Source organism: Scyliorhinus canicula, chromosome 8 (assembly GCF_902713615.1).
Source record: "Scyliorhinus canicula chromosome 8, sScyCan1.1, whole genome shotgun sequence".
NCBI lineage: Eukaryota > Metazoa > Chordata > Chondrichthyes > Carcharhiniformes > Scyliorhinidae > Scyliorhinus > Scyliorhinus canicula.
Genome location: NC_052153.1, coordinates 66,990,909 through 67,010,978, shown reverse-complemented (window position 1 = coordinate 67,010,978; position 20,070 = coordinate 66,990,909). Strand labels below are relative to the sequence as shown.

Below are 20,070 nucleotides of genomic sequence, written 5' to 3'. Positions count from 1 at the left end.
AACATTTGGCATATTTCCGGGCATGCGCGGGGGTTCCCTTCTCCGTGCTAGCCCCCGGGCAATGTGACTGAGCCTTACAGGGGCCCGGCGCGGTGTTAAATAGGCCCTCACGGAACCAGCCCCCACGCCGATCGGTAGGCCCCGATCGCGGGCCAGCCCACCGTGGGGCCCCCCACCCCCCTCCAGGACGACCCCGACAGACTCATCTTCCAGGTCCCACCGTGTGGGACCTGAGTAACCCACGCCGGCCGGACTCGGCCAAACCTGTTGGCCACTCGGCCCATCGGGGCCCGGAGAATCGCCGGCCGGGTCAGAGAATCCCGGCCTCGAAATGTGAAGTACTCCAAGCGTGGTCTAACTTAGCAGTGTGTTCCATTTTTCAAATCACAACTCATAAACAATTGGAAAGTATTTAGGAATAGGAGAAGTCCATTTGGTCTGACAATCCTGCCTTGGTTGACTGTAAAAAAATACTTTTGCTGAAATATCCCAAGATTTAAAATTCATCCTGTCTCAAATGAGCCACTTAAGTGACAGCCACAAGCACATGGGCCAACATTACAGCAGGAGGCAGTTCCTTCAGCAGAACAGAGTTAAGTAGCAGAATGGGAAGAAATAACCCACAAGAGCATAGTTAGTAGGATTTTATCGACAACTTATCAACTCTAAATGTACTGCTTTCTTGTGACACACTTCAAACATCACGATTTCTTCAGTCGCCTAAAATCAGTGGCAGACAACAAATTTTTGTCTTGCAAGATTTATTGGGACTAATCATTTTCAACCACGTGATTTGAGATGCAATTCATTGTGCTGACTGAGGAAACATATTAATTTATATCAAAACACATTTATTTGATTTGTAAACTGGTGGACTGAAGTTAAATATATTGATAAGTTAGAATGATAATAATATTACTATACTTACTAATTGCACCAATTGTCCTTGAACACATTTATTTTCTGCTTCTAACCTCTGAATGTACTGCAAAGGAGAAAAAGCAAAACAGTTTTATAAAAGATAGCCCCCGTCAGAGAAATATAGCCTGGAAATTACAAAGTGCAACATTATCTTTCACTACTTGTTTATATCAAATTACTCAGTCCAATACTTTAATGAAGTCAGTAACATGTCTATTTTAGACTGTTTAGCACCTCTCTTAAAACGTCTTCCAAAGGAATTTGATATGAATGTATTATTTGTTTGTCAACATCACATTGCATATTTTCCAAGTTTACATGTTTATTCTGGTAATTTCTATACTTTAAATACTGTGTTAGCTTCATTACATACTTTATATTTTTAATGGTGGATGATAACTTTTTCATATAGATATATATAGAATATTTTTGTACATGTATTTCCAGAAGCTGAAATAATGTAAATGTTATGTTAGTAGGGTCTAATGATAGCACTACATAAGAACATGTAAGAAATAGGAGATGCAGGCTCTGAAATTTGATAAGACCCAAAATTGGCCGTGGAGATCAGATTGTGTGATTAACCTGAGCCCATTGCTTGTGAAGCAGGCAATCTGCAAACGTTATACTGCTTGCTCACTTAAATAATTGTAGCATGTCGGCAGCACTGAGCATGGGACATGATTTAACAGGGAAAATGTTCCGGTTTGGACACGTTTAGCGGGATGTTTTGCAGTGCTGCAGCGCCGGGAATGACACCACTAACAAGTGGGACTCTTTGTTTTTGGCCTCGGTGAGGAACGCCCCATTGACTGCACTTACCTTCATTTCCTGCACTGATGAGAAATATTGGGGCGCCATTTTTAAAGGCCACCCCGATCTCTCGACCCTCCCACTGTGGCTCACCTGCACCTATTAAAAGGGTGGTGCATTTTGGATGGAGCAGGTATTATAGGTGATTGTGGAAGCGAGTGTGAGCAAGAGGAACACTGAATCAACACAGCAGGGGAGAAAGTGGCGTCCAAGATTATCTGATGCTGCCCTAGAGATGTGGAGGAGGAAAGATGTCATCTATCCAAAGGAAGCCAGGGACCCTCTAGACAAACTGTTGGAAGAAAATGTGAGTGGATAGATTTGGCAGTCAAAGCATGATTCTATTCCCAATAACCTGGCTTAGTGCCACAAGATATTCAATGACAAATGAGTGGTTAAGGTCAATGTAGCTTATCATAGAATTTACAGTGCAGAAGGAGGCCATTCAGCCCATCAAGTCTGCACCGGCTCTTGGAAAGAGCACCCTACCCAAGGTCAACAACTCCACCCTATCCCCACAACCCAGTAACCCCACCCAAAACTAAGGGCAATTTTGGACACTAAGGGCAATTTATCATGGCCAATCCACCTAACCTGCACATCTTTGGACTGTGGGAGGAAACCGGAGCACCCGGAGGAAACCCACGCACACACGGGGAGGATGTGCAGACTCCGCACAGACAGTGACCCAAGCCGGAATCGAACCTGGGACCCTGGAGCTGTGAAGCGATTGTGCTATCCACAATGCTACCGTGCTGCCCTATATCTTCAAGTGGCATATCCCACCAATTACCCCACTAACAGTACCAACGGTTCAATATGCCACATCACACACCTACCAACAATTTCTATTAACCATGACACATTCCTAACATTCATATCCCTCACCTTGCCACAGACAATTAGCTGCAATCCTCACCCCCACATCTCAGGGCTCATACATACGGCCAGCTGTTCTACCATGATAGCCACATCACCCAAGTAATTTGTATCATACTCAGTGACACATTTCCCTCTCTCTTTTAGGGAAAGGTAGGGCACAACCACAGTCAGTAGAAACTAACTGGTTGAACACAGTCACTTTTGCATTTCTTTATCCCATGGTTGCCATCACTGGAACCAATGAAGATGACAGCGTGTTCATAACCAAGGGCTAGATGCTCCGGAAAAATTTCTAAGTTTGGAAGCGAACAGGAACTGCAGCGAGCTTCCCGGCGCTTGGCTTGGCAAGGAGAGCAACAATATTCAACGTTAATTGGCCCACTTAACGAGGCCCTCTGGCTTCATGCCACTAATGAAGGCTCGTCAGCCGATTCGCCGCGAACAGGCTCACCAGCTCCCCTAACAAGGTTAAGCAGCACTTCCCACTCAGCTCGTAACCATGGCACCGAGACGGTCCCACAATTCGGAGATGCAGACCTGGGGAGGCTCCTAGATGCGTTAGAGGCCAGGAGGGATGTCTTGTTCCCCTGAGGGTCCCGGAAGGTGAGATACAGGACAGCTAGTGCCACCAATGCTGCCTGGGATGAACTGGCAGTGGCCGTAAGCTTGGGCAGCGTGGCCAGGAGAACTGTCCTCCAGTGCTGCAAAAAGGTCCACAAACTACAACAGGCAGCACGGGTGAATTGAAGCCCCCATTGTGATCAGTCCCCCCCAAACCCTTATCTACCTCCTCCCAACCCACCTTTCATCTCCCTCCACCCCCAGCATTGTGAACCAGGTATGTCGCTAATGATGCTCTCTCTGTGTCTCTGCAGGTGAAGCTCTTCCACAATCACTGGGAAAGGGCCCAGACTGGCGGAGGAGTGCCAGACATTAGAATCTTCACCACCTGCAAGGGATAGGCCCTGGAGGTGACGGGGGTGGCCACGGACAGAGCGGTAACCTATGCGGAGGTCGGCGCACGCCGCAGAGGTGAGGATCCACCGGGCCCCACTCGGATGGGCTGTCACATGTGAGTTATTAATGTCATACAGACTGACCCATCCCTCTCACTGACCATGTGTTCATTCCTCAGGGTCTCACTGACCATGTGTTCGTTCCCCTGCAGGTCCTCCAGCCTTCGGCGCCGGCCCATCCTGGGTGGCGCAACTCCCCCCCCCTCCCCCCCACCTCCCATGAGACCACCTCAGAGGAGTGCTCCGAGGATTCAACAGTCGATGCATCACAGCTGTCATCCCCACCTTCCACCAGCGCCGAGACATGGACATCAGTGGGAAACATTAGTGGTCAGGCTTCTGGGGCACAATCTGGTGAGCACCACACAATCACTGATGCAGAGTAGATGGAGGCAGGAACCCCCAGGTGAGGCAGCAGTTGGGGAGTTGCTGGATCCCAGAACCCAGCTGGGTCCAGCCTGATGCTGAGCCTCTAGAACAGGGTTACCCACAGCTGATGGAGACGTTAGAGTGCGGCCGGGACAGTCAGAGGGAGATGTCAGCGACAGTCCAGCAGGTCCATAACCGATTGGAGAAGACGCAGAGGCTCCTGGTTCAGGAGATACCGCAGGCAATGCTTGGCACCGAGGCCAAAACTGCTTGGGTGGCGACTGCAGTGGAGAGCCTGGTGCATGATATCGGCACTGTTAGTGACGGTGTCCAAGGCATCTCCAATTGATACCATGGCTGAGGGCCTCGGTAGACTGTCCGACTCACTGGGGGATGAGACCCAATATCAGGCTGACCTTGATGAGGTTCTGCGGGACATATCCCGCTCTCAGATGGGAATGATCGAGTCACTGCGGAGCTTGTCCCAGTCGCATGTGGGCATTGCCGAGTCACTGCAGAGCATGGCTCAATCACTGAGAAGCATCACTGAGGGCATGCGTTGACATGATGGTGCAGATGTTGGGGGACAACAGGGCTAGCAGGATTAGATGACATCGGGACAACTGGACTCAAACCATCTGTCCTGAGGTGAACCCAAGGGCTCTATGGGCACCAACTGGGAGGGCGCGTTGGGTGGCAACGCGGATCCATCCTATGGACTGGTGGTGGTGGCCATCAGCTCCCCCGGGTTCCAGCCCTCTGATGAGGCCATGTCTTGGAGCCAGAACCCAGAACAGGCGGCATGGCTGTGCATGTGCTGCCGGCAAGTGCGCTGTGACCCTCTGGACCCAGAGCCCCCAGAGAATGCCCGTTGGATGGGATGTGGTAAGCAGCTGGCTGCCTCCACCTCTGATGTGTATCCCAGGGACACACCTAGACATAGCAGTAGAGCAAGGAAGGCCAAGCATATTGAGGATCACTGAGGGCACTGGCAGGGGCAGGGGGGCGGGGGGGACAAAAAGTTCAGTGTGCATTGGGGAAAGAGTTTTGTGGGGCGTTTTGAGGGGAAGGTGTGGATAATGGGGCAGCACCATTGGATAGTGGGGCACTGGTGTACACTTATACGAGAGACATTAAAATACCCTCTGTGGTGAATGTGATTCACACTATATATAGTTGCCAATATCACTCCATGATATTACAGGAGAGGATAAGCAAGAAATCATTCTGCTTACAGTATGTGGACCCCAAACTTACAATCTCATTAGAAATTTAACACCCCAAGAAACTCCAGAAAGTCTTTCGACCATTCCAGCTCCGCAAGACTAGCTTGAACTATGAGGACAGAGTGTTACCATGGGGATCCAGAGTGATGGTTCCAGGCCGAGCAAGAGGAATGTTGCTTCAGGAATTACACAATGCTCTCCAAGGTCAGGCCAAAATGAAAATGTTCACCAGAAGTTATGTTTGGTGGCCAAGTATTGATAAGGATATCAAAGAGTTGTGATCAATGCCAACTGCAACAAATTCTGCCTCCTTCGGCTCACTTGCACCCATGGTAGTGGCCTGGCCGACCTTCAGCACAGTTCCTTGTGGATTTCGCAGGTCCTGCTATGGTCAGTTTGTTCGTAATTATTGTTGACGCCCATTCCAAGTGGATTCATATTCATGAAATGAGAACAACATCGTCCGCAATAATCGAAAAATTACGACAAACTTTCGTTACACATGGCCTGCCAGACGTTTTAGTCTCTGATAACGGCGTTGCCTTCACAGGGACAGAGTATCAGCATTTTATAAAAATTGATGGAATAAAACATGTGTGCACGACGCCCTATCACCCAGCCTTGAATGGCTTCGCAGAAAGAACTGTCCAGACATTCAAGTCAGCAAAGAAAAAACAGCCTGCCATACCCTGACAATTGAGGCTTGCTAGATTCCTCCTGACTTACAGAATGACACCGCACACTACTACACGAATATCTCCTGCAGACGTCCTAATGAGGGGACGCCTCCGGACCACACTTGACCTGGTGTTCTCCAATTTGGGCGGGACGATGGAGGCGAAACAAGGTACACAAAAGAGATATCAGGATTCTGTTAAAGGTGATAGATCCTTCGAGGTGAATGACTTAGACTACATCTTTAAGGCTGGCCTGGGCCAGCCTGGGCCCCTGGAAAGATCATAAGAAAAACAGACCCCGTGTCCTGTCTGGTTGACCTCCAAGGAAGAAATATAAATGTGGTAGTATGACTAGGGGTATTACGGTACCTGGGAGTGTGAGCTGCCATTGGTGCAGGGGACTCGCTGCCCATTGGCCCAGATATGTCATGTGCCTCTCAGCTGATTGGCTGAGAGGTAGGTAGCTCCGCATACGAGGTGGGGTATAAGAACCCGTGTTCCCCGGCAGTCTGCCATTCTTCTGTACGTCTGCTGCCGGGTCCACTTCTTGTGTATTAAAGCCTATCGTTCGGACTTTATCTACGTTTCCTGTCCATTGATTGTGCATCAATTTAATACACAAGATTTTAAAGGATGGAGCTTCGCATCAAGCCGGAGTGTCTTCGACTCAGCCCGCACGCACCGAATGCAACAGCAGCATTTAAGCATTGGCTGGCTTGCTTCAATAGCTACCTGAGCACAGCGGAAAATGTCCTGACGAGGGAACAGAAATTGCACATCCTCCACTCGTGCATCGGCACCGCTGTGTACACGCTCATAGAGGACACGACAGACTATGATGCGGCCATGGACTAACTTAAAGGACATTTCATACGGCCGGTGAACCAAGTCTACGCTCGGCACTTACTGGCCACGAGGCAGAAACTACCTGGTGAGTCTCTGGACAAATTTTACCGTGCCCTCCAGTGCTGGGGAGGAACTGCGGCTGCCCACAGGTTTCTGCTGCCGAGCATACCGAAATTCTGATTAGAGACGCTTTTGTTGCAGGTATGCAGTCCTCGCAGATCCGCCAAAGACTTTTAGAGAGAGAGACTTTAAGCCTCACGGAGGCACGGGCCCTCGCCTCTTCCCTAGATGTTGCTAATTGGAATGCTCGCGCATACGCCCCCGACCGCGCGGCGGCCCCCTGGGCAGCGTGGAACGCGACCTCCCTCATCCCCATGGACTCGAACCCCCCCCCAGGCCTGCGCCGCAGGGCGCCGCGATAAACCCACGGGGCCCCGCTGCTATTTTTGCGGCCAGGCAAAGCACCCCTGACAGCACTGCCCGGTCCGCTCCGCAACCTGCAAGGGCTGCGGCAAGAAGGGCCACTTTGTGGCCGTTTGCCAATCCAAAGCGGTCACTGCGGTCCCAAGCAGCTACCGTGGGTCCTCCCCCCCACTCTCCTCAGGGGCCCCGCTGACCTCGCTGCCCCCACCCCCCCACCGCCATGTGTGATCCCGGGCGCCGCCATTTTGGGGCCCCGACTCCACGTGCGGGGAACGGGTGCCGCCATTTTGTCCACCCCCCACCATGTGCGGCCAACGGGCGCCGCCATCTTGAATCGGCACCGAGGACCCCGCAGGTGACTACTTGATATACCATCAATTGGACTCAAGACACGATGATGATCCGAACTGTGGCTTTAATCAGCTAGTTGTTAGCCCGGTGGTCGGCTACAGAGAAAGGCCGACCGCCGGGAAACCTGGGTACTTATACCCCGTCTCGGAGGCGGGGTCTACTTGCCTCTCGACCAATTGGTGAGCAGTCACATGACTAGTCCCAGCCAATCGGACGAGAGGCACATGACGAGCCAGAGCCAATGGGGAACCAATGCTCTGCACCAATGGCAGTGCTCCCATTCATACCACCACATCCACCCCTTGTGGAGAAAGAAGGCGGGGGGGGGGAGTAAGTGGAAGAGAGGGGGGGGATCCGAGGAATGGTGGTATGAGCAGAGAAAATCGAGAAAGCTGGGCTGCCCACTGGCTCATTAAGCAAAACAATAGAAACAATAAAAAAACCAATACTACTACGAACTTAAGGTGCAACAGAATAATAACAAAGTCCAAAAAAATGTCCCATGGTCTCATCAGATGGACACGATCAGCCTGTCGGGTGCCCGTGGTGTTCTGGAGGACCGTCGCAGTGAAGCCGGTGACGTCGGACCGATGGTCGTCCTTGCCTCCGGGAGTGTCGGTCGTAGATGTGTCTCCGTACCCCGGGCCGGTGGTGGAGACGCTGTAATCGGGGGAGAGGGGGCATGTGTGCTGGGTCGTGGGGGCGCGGAGGGTGCTGGGGGGAATTGGGGTTGGGGGGGGGAGGTGTTGATGCGGGGGGGAGAAGGCCGCACGCCGGCGGGTGCCAGGTCCCGAAGCGAGACCGTATCCTGCCGACCGTCGGGATACTCCACGTACGCATACTGCGGGTTGGCGTGGAGTAACTGGACTCACTTAACCAACGGGTCGGTCTTGTGCACCCGCACATGCTTCCGGAGCAAGATGGGCCCGGGGGTGGCCAGCCAGGTTGGGCGAGGGGATCCTGAGGACGACTTCCTGGGAAAAACAAGAAGACGTTCATGAGGTGTTTGATTAGTGGTAGTACAGAGGAGAGACCGGATTGAATGGAGGGCGTCGGGGATGACCTCTTGCCAACGGGGGATAGGGAGATCTCTGGACCGTAGGGCCAGCAGAATGGTCTTCCAAATGGTGCCATTCTCCCGCTCGACTAGACCGTTACCCCGGGGGTTATAACTGGTCGTCCTGCTAGAGGCTATGCCCCTGCTGAGCAGGAATTGACGCAGTTCGTCATCATAAAGGAGGACCCCCGGTCGCTGTGGATGTACGCGGGGTAACCGAACAGGGAGAAGATGGATAGGAGGGCCTTTATGACGGTTGTTGTGGTCATGTCCGGACAGGGAATGGCGAAAGGGAAGCAGGAGTATTCGTCAATAACACTCAAGAAATAAGTGTTACGGTTGTTGGAGGGGAGGGGACCCTTGAAGTCTATACTGAGACGTTCAAAGGGACGGGATGCCTTGATCAGATGCGCTCGTTCGGGGCGGTAGAAATGCGGTTTGCACTCGGCGCAGATGTGGCAGTCCCTGGTGACGGTCCTGACTTCCTCAATGGAGTAGGGCAAGTTACTGGTCTTAACAAAATGGTAAAAGGGGTGACCCCTGGATGGCAGAGGTCCGTGTGGAGGGAGCGGAGGCGGTCGATCTGTGCGCTGGCGCAAGTACTGCGGGATAGGGCATCGGGAGGCTCCGGACCCGGATGATACAAGATATCGTAGTTGTACGTGGGCAACTCGATCCGCCACCGCAAGATCTTGTCGTTCTTGATCTTGCCCCTCTGTGCATTATCGAACATGAAAGCTACTGACCGTTGGTCTGTGAGGAGGGTAAACTTCCTGCCGGCCAGATAGTGCCTCCAATATCACACAGCTTCAACAATGGCCTGTGCCTCCTTCTCCACCGAGGAATGGCAGATTTCGGAAGCGTGGAGGGTTCGTGAGAAGAAGGCTACGGGTCTGCCCGCTTGGTTCAGGGTGGCCGCCAGAGCTACATCAGACACGTCGCTCCCGACCTGGAATGGGAGGGACTCGTCGATAGCATGCATCGTGGCCTTTGCGATATCCACTTTGATGCGGCTAAAGGCCTGGCGGGCTTCCATCGACGGGAAAAGGAGATGGACTGGATGAGGGGGCGGGCTTTGTCGGCGTAGTTGGGGACCCACTGGGCATAATAGGAGGAGAAGCCCAGGCAGCGTTTGAGAGATTTGAGGTAGTTGGGGAGGGGGAGCTCCATCAGGGGGCGCATGCGTTCGGGATCGGGGCCTATCACTCCGTTACGCACTACATAGTCAAGGATGGCTAGACGGCCGGTGCTAAACATGCACTTATCCTTATTGTAAGTTAAATTAAGGAGTTTTGCTGTTCGGAGGAATTTTTGGAGGTTGATGTTGTGGTCCTGCTGGTCATGGCCGCAGATGGTGACGTTATCGAGATACGGGAAGGTGGCCCGTAAACCGTGCTCGTCGACCATTCGGTCAATCTCCCGTTGAAAGACCGAGACTCCATTTGTGACACCGAATGGAACCCTGAGGAAGTGGTAGAGGCGCCCATCTGCCTCAAACGTGGTGTACTTTCGGTCACTCGCGCGGATGGGAAGCTGGTGGTAGGCGGACTTAAGGTCCACCGTGGAAAAATTTTTGTATTTCGCGATCCTGTTAACCAGGTCGGAAATACGGGGGAGAGGATACGCATCCAGCTGCGTAAACCTGTTGATGGTCTGACTGTAATCAATGACCATCCGGTTTTTCTACCCAGTCCGAACTACCAGCACTTGGGCTCGCCAGGGACTGTTGCTGGCCTCGATAACTCCTTCCTTAAGCAGCCTCTGGACCTCGGACCCGATAAAGGTCCGGCCCTGGGCACTGTATCGTCTGCTCCTAGTGGCGACAGGTTTACAATCTGGGGTGAGATTGCAAACAAGGAAGGGAGGTCCACTTTGAGGGACGCGAGTTAAACTCTGCAGGTTGAACTGGAAATCCAGGCCCAAGAGTGCCGGAGCGCATAGACGGGGAAGGATAAGGAGTTTGAAGTTTTTGCAGCACCCGGTGATTTGGACGGAATGTGAACCCGAGGTCAATTCAATCTTATGCTTAACTGGATGGATGGGGAGCGCGCAGCGTCTTACCGTGTCGGGATGGACGAAACATTCCGTGCTCCCGGAGTCCAGCAGGCATCTCGTTTTGTGTCCGTTGAGCTGGATCGTTGTTGTAGTCTTGGCGAGCGTGCATGGTTGCGACTGGTCGAGTGTGATGGAAGCAAGTCATGGCGAGAGTTCCAGATCATCCTCGGTGGCAGTGTAATCGCTGGCAGGGCCTTCCGTGTTGGCCCAAGATGGTGACGCCCAGGACCTGCACGTGGCATCAGGGTCCCAAGATGGCAGCGCCCAGGGCCCGCACATGGCGTCCGGGGCCCAAGGTGGCGGCGCCCGTGGGAACCTCGCGGCGGGGGACAGTGTCAGCGGTGTCTGCGGGCCGGTCGGGGCAGCTGGGAGCGCGGGTCGGGAGGACCATGGGGCCGTTGCGGGGGCCGGGAGGCAGGCCGGAGAGGTTGGTGCGCGGCACATGGCCCTAGGGGGGCCCGGATGGGGGCGATTCACGGTCGCTGCACGGAACAGCAGCGACCGACGTGGTCTGGCAGACCACCGTGTAGTGGCCCTTCTTCCCGCAGCTCTTACACAGAGCGGCGCGGGCCGGGCAGCGCGGGCGGGGTACTTGGAGAGGCCACAAAAATAGCAGCGGGGCCCCGATAGCTTATTGGAGCGTCCCGCAGCGCAGGCCTTGGGGGGGGTCGGGGTCTACGGAGGACGGGGGTGGCGCGTGCCATGAAGTCTAGGGGGTTGCTGCGCGGCCGGGGGCGTATGCGCGGGTGTTCAGGTCAGCAACCTCCAGGGAGGCCAGCGGAAGTCCGCCCATGCGCCAGTGCGTCAGCAGTTGCTGACATCATTCCGGCGCATGCGCAGGGGAGGGGGTCTCTTCTGCCCCCGCCATGGCGAAGGCCATGGCGGGGCAGAAGAAAAATAGTGCCCCCACGGCACAGGCCAGCCCGCCAATCGGTGGGCCCCGATCGCGGGCTAGGCCACTGTGGGGACACCCCCTAGGGTCAGATCGCCCCACGCCCCCCCCCCCCCCCCCGCCCGTGGACGGAGCCCGCCCATGCCACCAATCCTGCCGGTACCAGAGGTGGTTTAAACCACGGAGGCGGGAAAGGCCTGTCAGCGGGATCTAGGGCCCATTGAGGGCCGGAGAATTGCCGCGGGGGGCCCGCCGACTGGCGCGGCGCAATTCCCGCCCCCACCAAATCTCGACCCCGGGGGGGTCGGAGAATTCTGCCCCAGGAGCGGCAATTAGATCAGTGGCTGAGCACTGGCCAGTCAACACCTGGGGAGTCAGGGAGTAGGTTGGCATTCTTTATCCTCCTTTGTATATAGTTAAACTTCAATAAACAAATTTGTTAACTGTCATCTGCCAAGTAGTTGTTCGGCCTCACAGTGATTACAAAACCGCTAGGTAAAGCATTATTATGTGAAAGGATTTAAAACAAGTATTTGGGAACTCTCACATGATCATCATCTGAGAGGACTCTGAGAAGAAATCCACAGATATTCACTTGGGTTAAGAGAGCAGTGTGCCTTACCACAGTTATCTTGTGTACTTAAAAGGGTCTTTGTGTGTTAGTGAGACCATTGTAACTTACGATGTACATTGTAATCCATGTTAATGTTAAAATCTGTGTGTATTAATTGTTAAGATAAGGGGGTAGTGAAAGTGTATTGTATCATAATCCAGTTTTTCCATGGAAAAAAAATTGTTTTCTTCTTGTTGTTAAGATACATTGGAGGTCCTGTGACTCTGTTCCTCTGCGTTTTCTAAAAAAAAGTGAGCCAAGGTTCCATTGTGGGATCTTCCTGTCCAGTTATCACATCAACTGGGATTATAACATTGTCCACCACCATTCAACGACTGGATGTGGCAGGACTGCCAAGTTCAGATCTGACCCATTGGTTGTGGAATTGCTTAGCTCTGTCTATTGCTTGCTGCTAATGCAATTTGGCATGCAAGTAGTCTGATGAAAAATGAAATGAAATGAAAATCGCTTATTGTCACAAGTAGGCTTCAAATGAAGTTACTGTGAAAAGCTCCTAGTCGCCACATTCCGGCACCTGTTCGGGGAGGCTGTTACAGGAATCGAACCGTGCTGCTGGCTTGCCTTGGTCTGCTTTCAAAGCCAGCGATTAGCCCTGTGAGCTAAACAGCCCCTATGTTGTAGCTTCACCAATACCTAGGTTTTAGGCATGCTTGGTGCTGCTCCTGGCATGCCCTCTGTCATAATATACATCTATGTATATAATGGAGTGTAGACAGGCAGTGATTGACACACAGGATGACCAGTAAGCACACAGAACACAGCAGCCAATCACCAGACAGAACACGACCACTATAAAGCCAGAGGGCACCAGTTTTCCCGCTCTCTCGGGATCCAGCCTCTGAGACAGTCATGAGCTAGCCAGTGCAAAACCATGTGGTAGCTAGTAAGTCTGGTTAGGCTAGTCTCCATTCAAGTCAGCATAGTGTCAACCCACAGTTAAACATGTATAATAGTTTAGATGTTAAATAAAATCGTGTTGCATCTCATCAAGTGTTGGAAGTCTGTCTCTCGCTACACTGCATCAAGTGCAGTTCACATCGACCCAGCCAGACCAGCACATCATTGTACCAGTGAGTGATGCTGAAAATTGACGGACCTACCTTGAGTGAATCAGCGTTGACCAGCAAACAGCCATCCGGTGACATGGAAAACGTCCGCCCTCCTCCGCAGCTCCGCATCGCCGACATCCTCGGTGCAAATTGGAAGATCTTCAAACAGAAGTTCCAACTCAATCTCGAAGCCACCGACCTTGAGGGCGCATCGGATGCCAGGAAGATCGCACTATTCCTCTCCACAGCCGGGGACCACGCCATCCACATCTACAACTCCCTTACATTCGCTGAAGGCGAAGACAAGACAAAATTTAAAACAGTCCTGCTGAAGTTCGACAGCCACTGCGACATTGAGGTGAATGAGAGCTTTGAACGGTACATTTTCCAGCAGAGGCTTCAGGGTAAGGATGAACCTTTTCAGTCCTTTTTGACCCATCTCTGCATCCTCGTGCAGTCATGTAACTATGACCCGACAACTGATTCCATGATCCGGAATCAGATCGTCTTCGGGGTCCACTCCGATTCCCTTCGCCAGCACCTCCTGAAAGTCAAGCAGCTCACCCTCACCATCGCCATCGAAACGTGCGTTCTCCACGAACATGCTAACAATCGGTACTCCCACATCAGGGCAGCAGAAACGGCAAAACTAACCTCCCACGAGCCGGAACGGGTGCAGGCCATTGCACAAATGCAGGGCCTAAGTATTAATGAGAGTGGCCATTTGGTGCACTTTTCCCGGGCCCCTGGGCATGCGCGCCACGACCGAGGGGACGCGAGACCGACGACCAGCCTGCGCAGGTGCGCACGTCGTTCGACCACACTGCGCATGCGCGATGGCGCACGGAATGCGCTGACGTTGGCGTCATGACGTGTCCGAATTGTGGTTCCGCCTATTTAAAGCGGCTATGTCCGGCAAAATCACGACGGTGTCTCCAGTGTGGGCAAGCTTGGCCACTACGCAGCCCTTTGCAGATCTGCTCCACTGCCCAGCATCCAGCGATCCCAGCCACGGCGCAGAAGCATCTGTTCAATACAGCAGGGCATGCCAGATTCCGATCCTGACAGCCCAACAGATCCTGAGGCTGAGTGCCTCAAATCCCCATACCGGGTGGGCATCATTACGAAGTATGCGCTGCCTCTCTCCAAGATAGTGAAGCACCTCCCGATCATCAGCGGGATCCCGACGACGAGTGGGTGCGCTGTCCTCACAGTCAACAAGGCTCGCATCTGGTTCAAACTGGACACCGGCGCATCGGCGAACCTCATCTCGAAATCCGATCTCGACATCATCCATGTCAAACCGAGCATTCTTCCAGCGGCCTGCCAGCTCCTTGACTACAATGGCAATGCCATAGCTGCCAGTGGCTCATGCCAACTCGGAGTTACCAATAAATCATTTAAAGCGACGCTGCGATTTGAGATTGTCGGACCTGACAGAGCTTCCCTGCTCGGTGCTCGGGCCTGCAAACTCCTGAACCTGGTTCAGCGAGTCCACACCATGTCATCCTCACAGGCGACGGCCTCACCTGATGAAAACTTCCAGGCTGAAATTGATGACATCATCATGCAGTACCACAGCGTGTTCGACAGAATGGGCACACTCCCATACCGATACAAAATCCTGCTGAAACCAAACGCCACCCCTGTGGTTCACGCACCGCGTCGGGTGCCGGCACCCCTCAAGGGCCGCCTCAAGCAGCAGTTGCAACACCTCCAAGACCAGGGCATCATACCAAAGGTCACAGAACCCACCGACTGGGTCAGCTCCATGGTCTGCGTCAAGAAGCCGTCAGGGGAGCTTCGAATCTGCATCGACACCAAAGATCTAAACCGCAACATCATGAGGGAACATTACCCGATACCAAAACGAGAAGAGTTATAGAACAGTACAGCACAGAACAGGCCCTTCGGCCCTCGATGTTGTGCCGAGCAATGATCACCCTACTCAAACCCACGTATCCACCCTATACCCGTAACCCAACAACCCCCCCCCTTACTTTTTTAGGACACTACGGGCAATTTAGCATGGCCAATCCACCTAACGCGCACATCTTTGGACTGTGGGAGGAAACCGGAGCACCCGGAGGAAACCCACGCACACACGGGGAGGATGTGCAGACTCCGAACAGACAGTGACCCAGCCGGGAATCAAACCTGGGACCCTGGAGCTGTGAAGCATTAATGCTAACCACCATGCTACCATGCTGCCCCTATGCTGCGAGATGGCTCATGCCAAATTCTTTACGAAGCTGGACGCCTCCAAGGGGTGCTGGCAAATACAGCTGGACGCATCCAGTCACAAGCTGTGCACATTCAACACCCCGTTCGGTCGCTACTGCTACAACCGGATGCCTTTTGGCATCATCTCTGCCTCAGAGGCACTTCACCGCATCATGGAACAGATGATGGAGGGTATCGAGGGGGTGCACGTATATGTTGACGATATCATAATCTGGTCCACAACTCCTTAAGAACACATCGATTGCCTCAAGCAGGTATTCCACAGAATCTACGAGCATGGCCTCCGACTCAACAGGGCCAAGTGCTCGTTCGGTCAATCAGAAATCAAATTCCTTGGTGACCACATCTCGCAGCAAGGTGTGCGGCCAGATGCTGACAAGATTTCGGTGATCAACGCCATGAAGACCCCGGAGGACAAGACGGCAGTCCTCCATTTACTAGGGATGGTCAACTTCCTCGGGAAGTTCATTCCCAACACGGCTTCCCACACAACAGCCCTCTGCCATCTCGTCAGAAAGTCAACGGAATTCCAGTGGCTGCTCGCTCATGAGAAAGAATGGCCTGAGCTGAGGGCAAAACTCACCACAGCCCCGGTTCTGGCATTTTTCAATCCTACCAAGGAGACCAAAATATCCACAGAAGCGAGCCAGGACGGTATTGGGGCGGTGCTCCTCCAACAGGATGACTCCGCCTCCTGGGCCCCAGTTGCGTACGCCCACTGAGCAACGGTACGCTCAAATTGAGAAGGAATGCCTGGGCCTCCTAACGGGAATCAACAAGTTTCACGACTACGTGTATGGCCTCCAAAAATTCACGGTTGAGACGGACCACAGGCCATTAGTCCACATAATCCAGAAGGACTTAAACGACATGACACCCTGGTTACAACAAATCCTTCTCAAGCTACACCGGTACGAATTTGAACTTGTCCACACGCCAAGAACTCATTGTTGCAGGTGCCCTTTTCAGGTCTATCACTACACCGTGTGAGCAAACTGACTTTGTCTGCCAAATCGATGCGCAGGTGCAATTGGGTGCCTCCAACCTTCTGGCCTCTGATGAGAGGGTCGTTCAAATTCGTGAGGAGACGGCCAAGGATCCTCTGCTACAGCCTGTGATGCAGCACATCACGAATGGATGGCAGAAGGGAGAATGTCCCCAGTTTTACAACATCAAGGACGACCTGACGGTGGTGGACGGCATCCTCATGAAGCTCGACAGAATTGTGATTCCGCAGAGCATGCGAGCTATGGTGCTTGGCCAAATCCATGAGGGTCACCTGGGGGTCAAGAAATGTCGATGCAGAGCTCGGGAGGCAGTCTACTGGCCGGGCATCAGCCAGGACATTGCCAACATGGTCCTCAACTGCCCTACATGTCAAAGATTTCAGCCAGCTCAACCCAAAGAAACTCTGCAGCAACATGAGATAGTGACCTCCCCATGGTCCAAAGTCGGTGTCGACCTGTTCCAAGCCAAGGGGCGTGATTATGTCCTCCCGGTCAACTACTTCTCCAATTACCCCAAAGTGGTGAAACTGTCCGACCTCACGTCGAAGGCGGTGATTAAAGCATGCAAAGAAACATTTGCCAGGCATGGGATACCGCTCACGGTGATGAGTGACAAGGGTCCCTGTTTTTACAGCCAGGAGTGGTCTGATTTTGCCCGGCTATACAATTTTCGTCACTTCACCTCCAGCCCCCAATACCCGCAGTCAAACGGGAAGGCCGAGAAAGGGGTCCATATCATTACTATGCAAGGCTGCAGACTCAGGCTCCGACTTCAAACTGGCGCTGCTGGCGTACAGAGCAACCCCACTGTCCACTGGGTTGTCTCCAGCGCAGATGCTCATGAATCGCTCTCTGCGAACCACGGTTCCAGCCATCCATGTTCAAGACCTTGACCACCTCACGGTCATACAAAAGATGCAGCAGTCTCGGACCCAAAAGAAATTAGCATACGACGCGCATGCCACAGATCTCCCCGAGCTTGTCCCAAATGATCGTGTTCGTATGCAGCTGCCTGATGGCGGCTGGTCTGCCACAGCTGTAGCCCCGAGATCATTCCCTGGCCGCATGGATGATGGCTCCTTCCTACGATGCAACAGACGGGCGCTGCGCAGAGTTCCACGCCCGCCACCCAACCGTGATGTCCCACCTCACACACTGCTTCCTCCGGAAGTGCCCTACCACGAGGCCACCAATCCACCAGCAATCCTGCCGACCTCTGCGTCCACCGCATTGGCGGCAGTCCCGCCTAACCAAGTGCAGGTGGCCCCTGATCCACCCTTGAGGCGGTCAACCAGAATTCGTTGCCCGCCACAAAGATTAAATTTATAGACTGAACGTTTGCACAATTTTGTTACCTCATCGTTTTGACCTCTGTAAATATCGTTTCTACCATTTCATCTGCCCTATATCTGCACTAGCGACACCTTCCTATGTATATAAGTTCATTTTAGCACATTCTGTATATAGTCACACACATATACACGTCCACACACGTGCACCTTACTATTTATTATCTGAACACTAACAATGTAAAAAAAAGGGGGAGATGTCATAATATACATCTATGTATATAATGGAGTGTAGACAGGCAGTGATTGACACACAGGATGACCAGTAAGCGCACAGAACACAGCAGCCAATCACCAGACAGGACACAACCACAATAAAGCCAGAGGGCACCAGTTTTCCCGCTCTCTCGGGATCCAGCCTCTGAGACAGTCAGAGTTTGTGAGCTAGCCAGTGCAAACACCATGTGGTAGTCAGTAAGTCTGGTCAGGCTAGTGTCAGGTCTCCATTCAAGTCAGCATAGTGTCAACCCACAGTTGAACATGTATAACAGTTTAGATGTTAAATAAAATCGTGTTGCATCTCATCAAGTGTTGGAAGTCTGTCTCTCGCTACACTGCATCAAGTGCAGTCCACATCGACCCAGCCTGCCCAACACATCACCCTCCTGCACTCTTCACTGCACCAGGTTTGATCCCCTGGCTTAATGGTAATGGTAGAGTGGAGACATGCAGGATTATGAGGTTACGGTTTGTGATTGAGTACAACCCTACTGCTGATGATGACCCTCATAGATATCTAGTGCTCAGTTGCGAGGTCTGTTCAAAATCTATCCCATTTAACATGGTGGTAGTGTTACGCAACATTATGGAGGGTGTCCTCAATGTGATTACAGTCTCCACAGGACTGTACAGCCTTCACTCCTACTGATACTGTCATGAGCAGATGCATCAACAACAGGCAGATTGGTGAGGATGAGGTCAAGTATATTTTTCCCCTCTTATTGGCTTCCTCACCATCTGCAGCAGACCCAGGATGTAAAACATATTTCTACTTTTAGTTTGAAGAAAATAAAATGACTTAAATTCAAGCCACACTTTTTTCAGACTAGGCAGCTCTTTGTTTTTGCATTACTGGGTAATTTAGCCCCTTCCTGCCTTTTTTGCAATTTCAAATTGTATACCTGCCCTTTACTACAAAAAGCATATTTAAACATTTACCAAATTCATAACGAGGAGTGCTTAATATACCTTGTCTTTGGAACATAGTGCTTCCTCATATAATCCTGCAGATTTTAACTTGCTTCTCATACCCTCCAGCTGCTCTTCCAGCCACATGACCTGGTCACTAAGATGTATTTTGCATCCTTCCATTTCAGCCAGCTGTAAACAAACAAACACAGTTTTATCATATTTTACTTCAGGAAGAACAGCTTGGTTTCTCAGAATTATCTATTTTTATTTGCATAAGCAAAAAGCTCAGTAAGGTTGCAATAGCCTATCATTTATCCATCGGAATCACATGCCTCTATGCTAAATGTAGAGGTCATTTTAGTGAATTAACAATATTTTGTGAAAACACACTGTACTATATGGTGTACAAGTCCATACTGAAGGCAAATATTAACCACTGTCGTATAAGGACCTAACGACCCAGTATTCTTTGGCCAGGAGTGACAGCAGCTACACATTTGTACTGGATCCTGAGGTAATTAGAAATCCATTTCAGCCCAAACCCAGTGCAGGGGATTTTGGACCTGTGAAGGCAGGAAGCTCCTTAAGCAATCAGATTGAAAAATCCTCACTGAAACACGCAGTCTGAATCAGGAAGTATAAGTTTGAGCAGTTAGTTCAATTGTATGCAGAAAACTAAACAAAAAGAGGGAAAGAAAGATGGGATTAAAAGAGATAAAAGATTCGTAAGGAAAGAGTTTATTTTTAAAAAATTAAAACAATAATTAAAGTCTGAATTAGACTCCACACTTGGCAACAGATTTTATTTAATAATGTGACCTCATCAGACCTGATCTGCATATCTGAAGGTGGATCTCACTTCCTTCCTGAGCGTGTCCTGTTCGGCAACTCAAAAGAGAACATTATGGTGAGGGCACAGCAGGAAGGCAGTGGGAATAGGGGAGGGTAAATCCCTGATCACATTCTAACTGCTGCCCGCACCCTATTTCCACACGAAGAGGGCAATGGAAATTGGGTGGCAACAAGCTGGCCCCTTTATCGTTAGTAAATATTCATCCCCCCCACCCCTGCCCACTGCAGCGTCTGCTCCTCTGGATGCTGTGATAATTCTAATCCATCTAAATCTTC

General features: G+C 51.8%; 1 protein-coding gene across 2 annotated transcripts in view; it reads right to left on the bottom strand.

The window, feature by feature from the left end:
- LOC119970302 (coiled-coil domain-containing protein 192-like) overlaps positions 1 to 20,070 on the bottom strand; it is a 101,817-nt gene that overhangs the window by 33,473 nt on the left and 48,274 nt on the right. For both annotated transcript variants that reach the window (XM_038804699.1, XM_038804700.1), the window contains exons 4-5: positions 19,000 to 19,131; positions 929 to 985 (exon numbers count right to left, since the gene is read on the bottom strand). In XM_038804699.1, the coding sequence (XP_038660627.1) occupies positions 929 to 985; positions 19,000 to 19,131 (189 nt within the window). The remainder of the gene's footprint in view (positions 1 to 928; positions 986 to 18,999; positions 19,132 to 20,070) is intronic.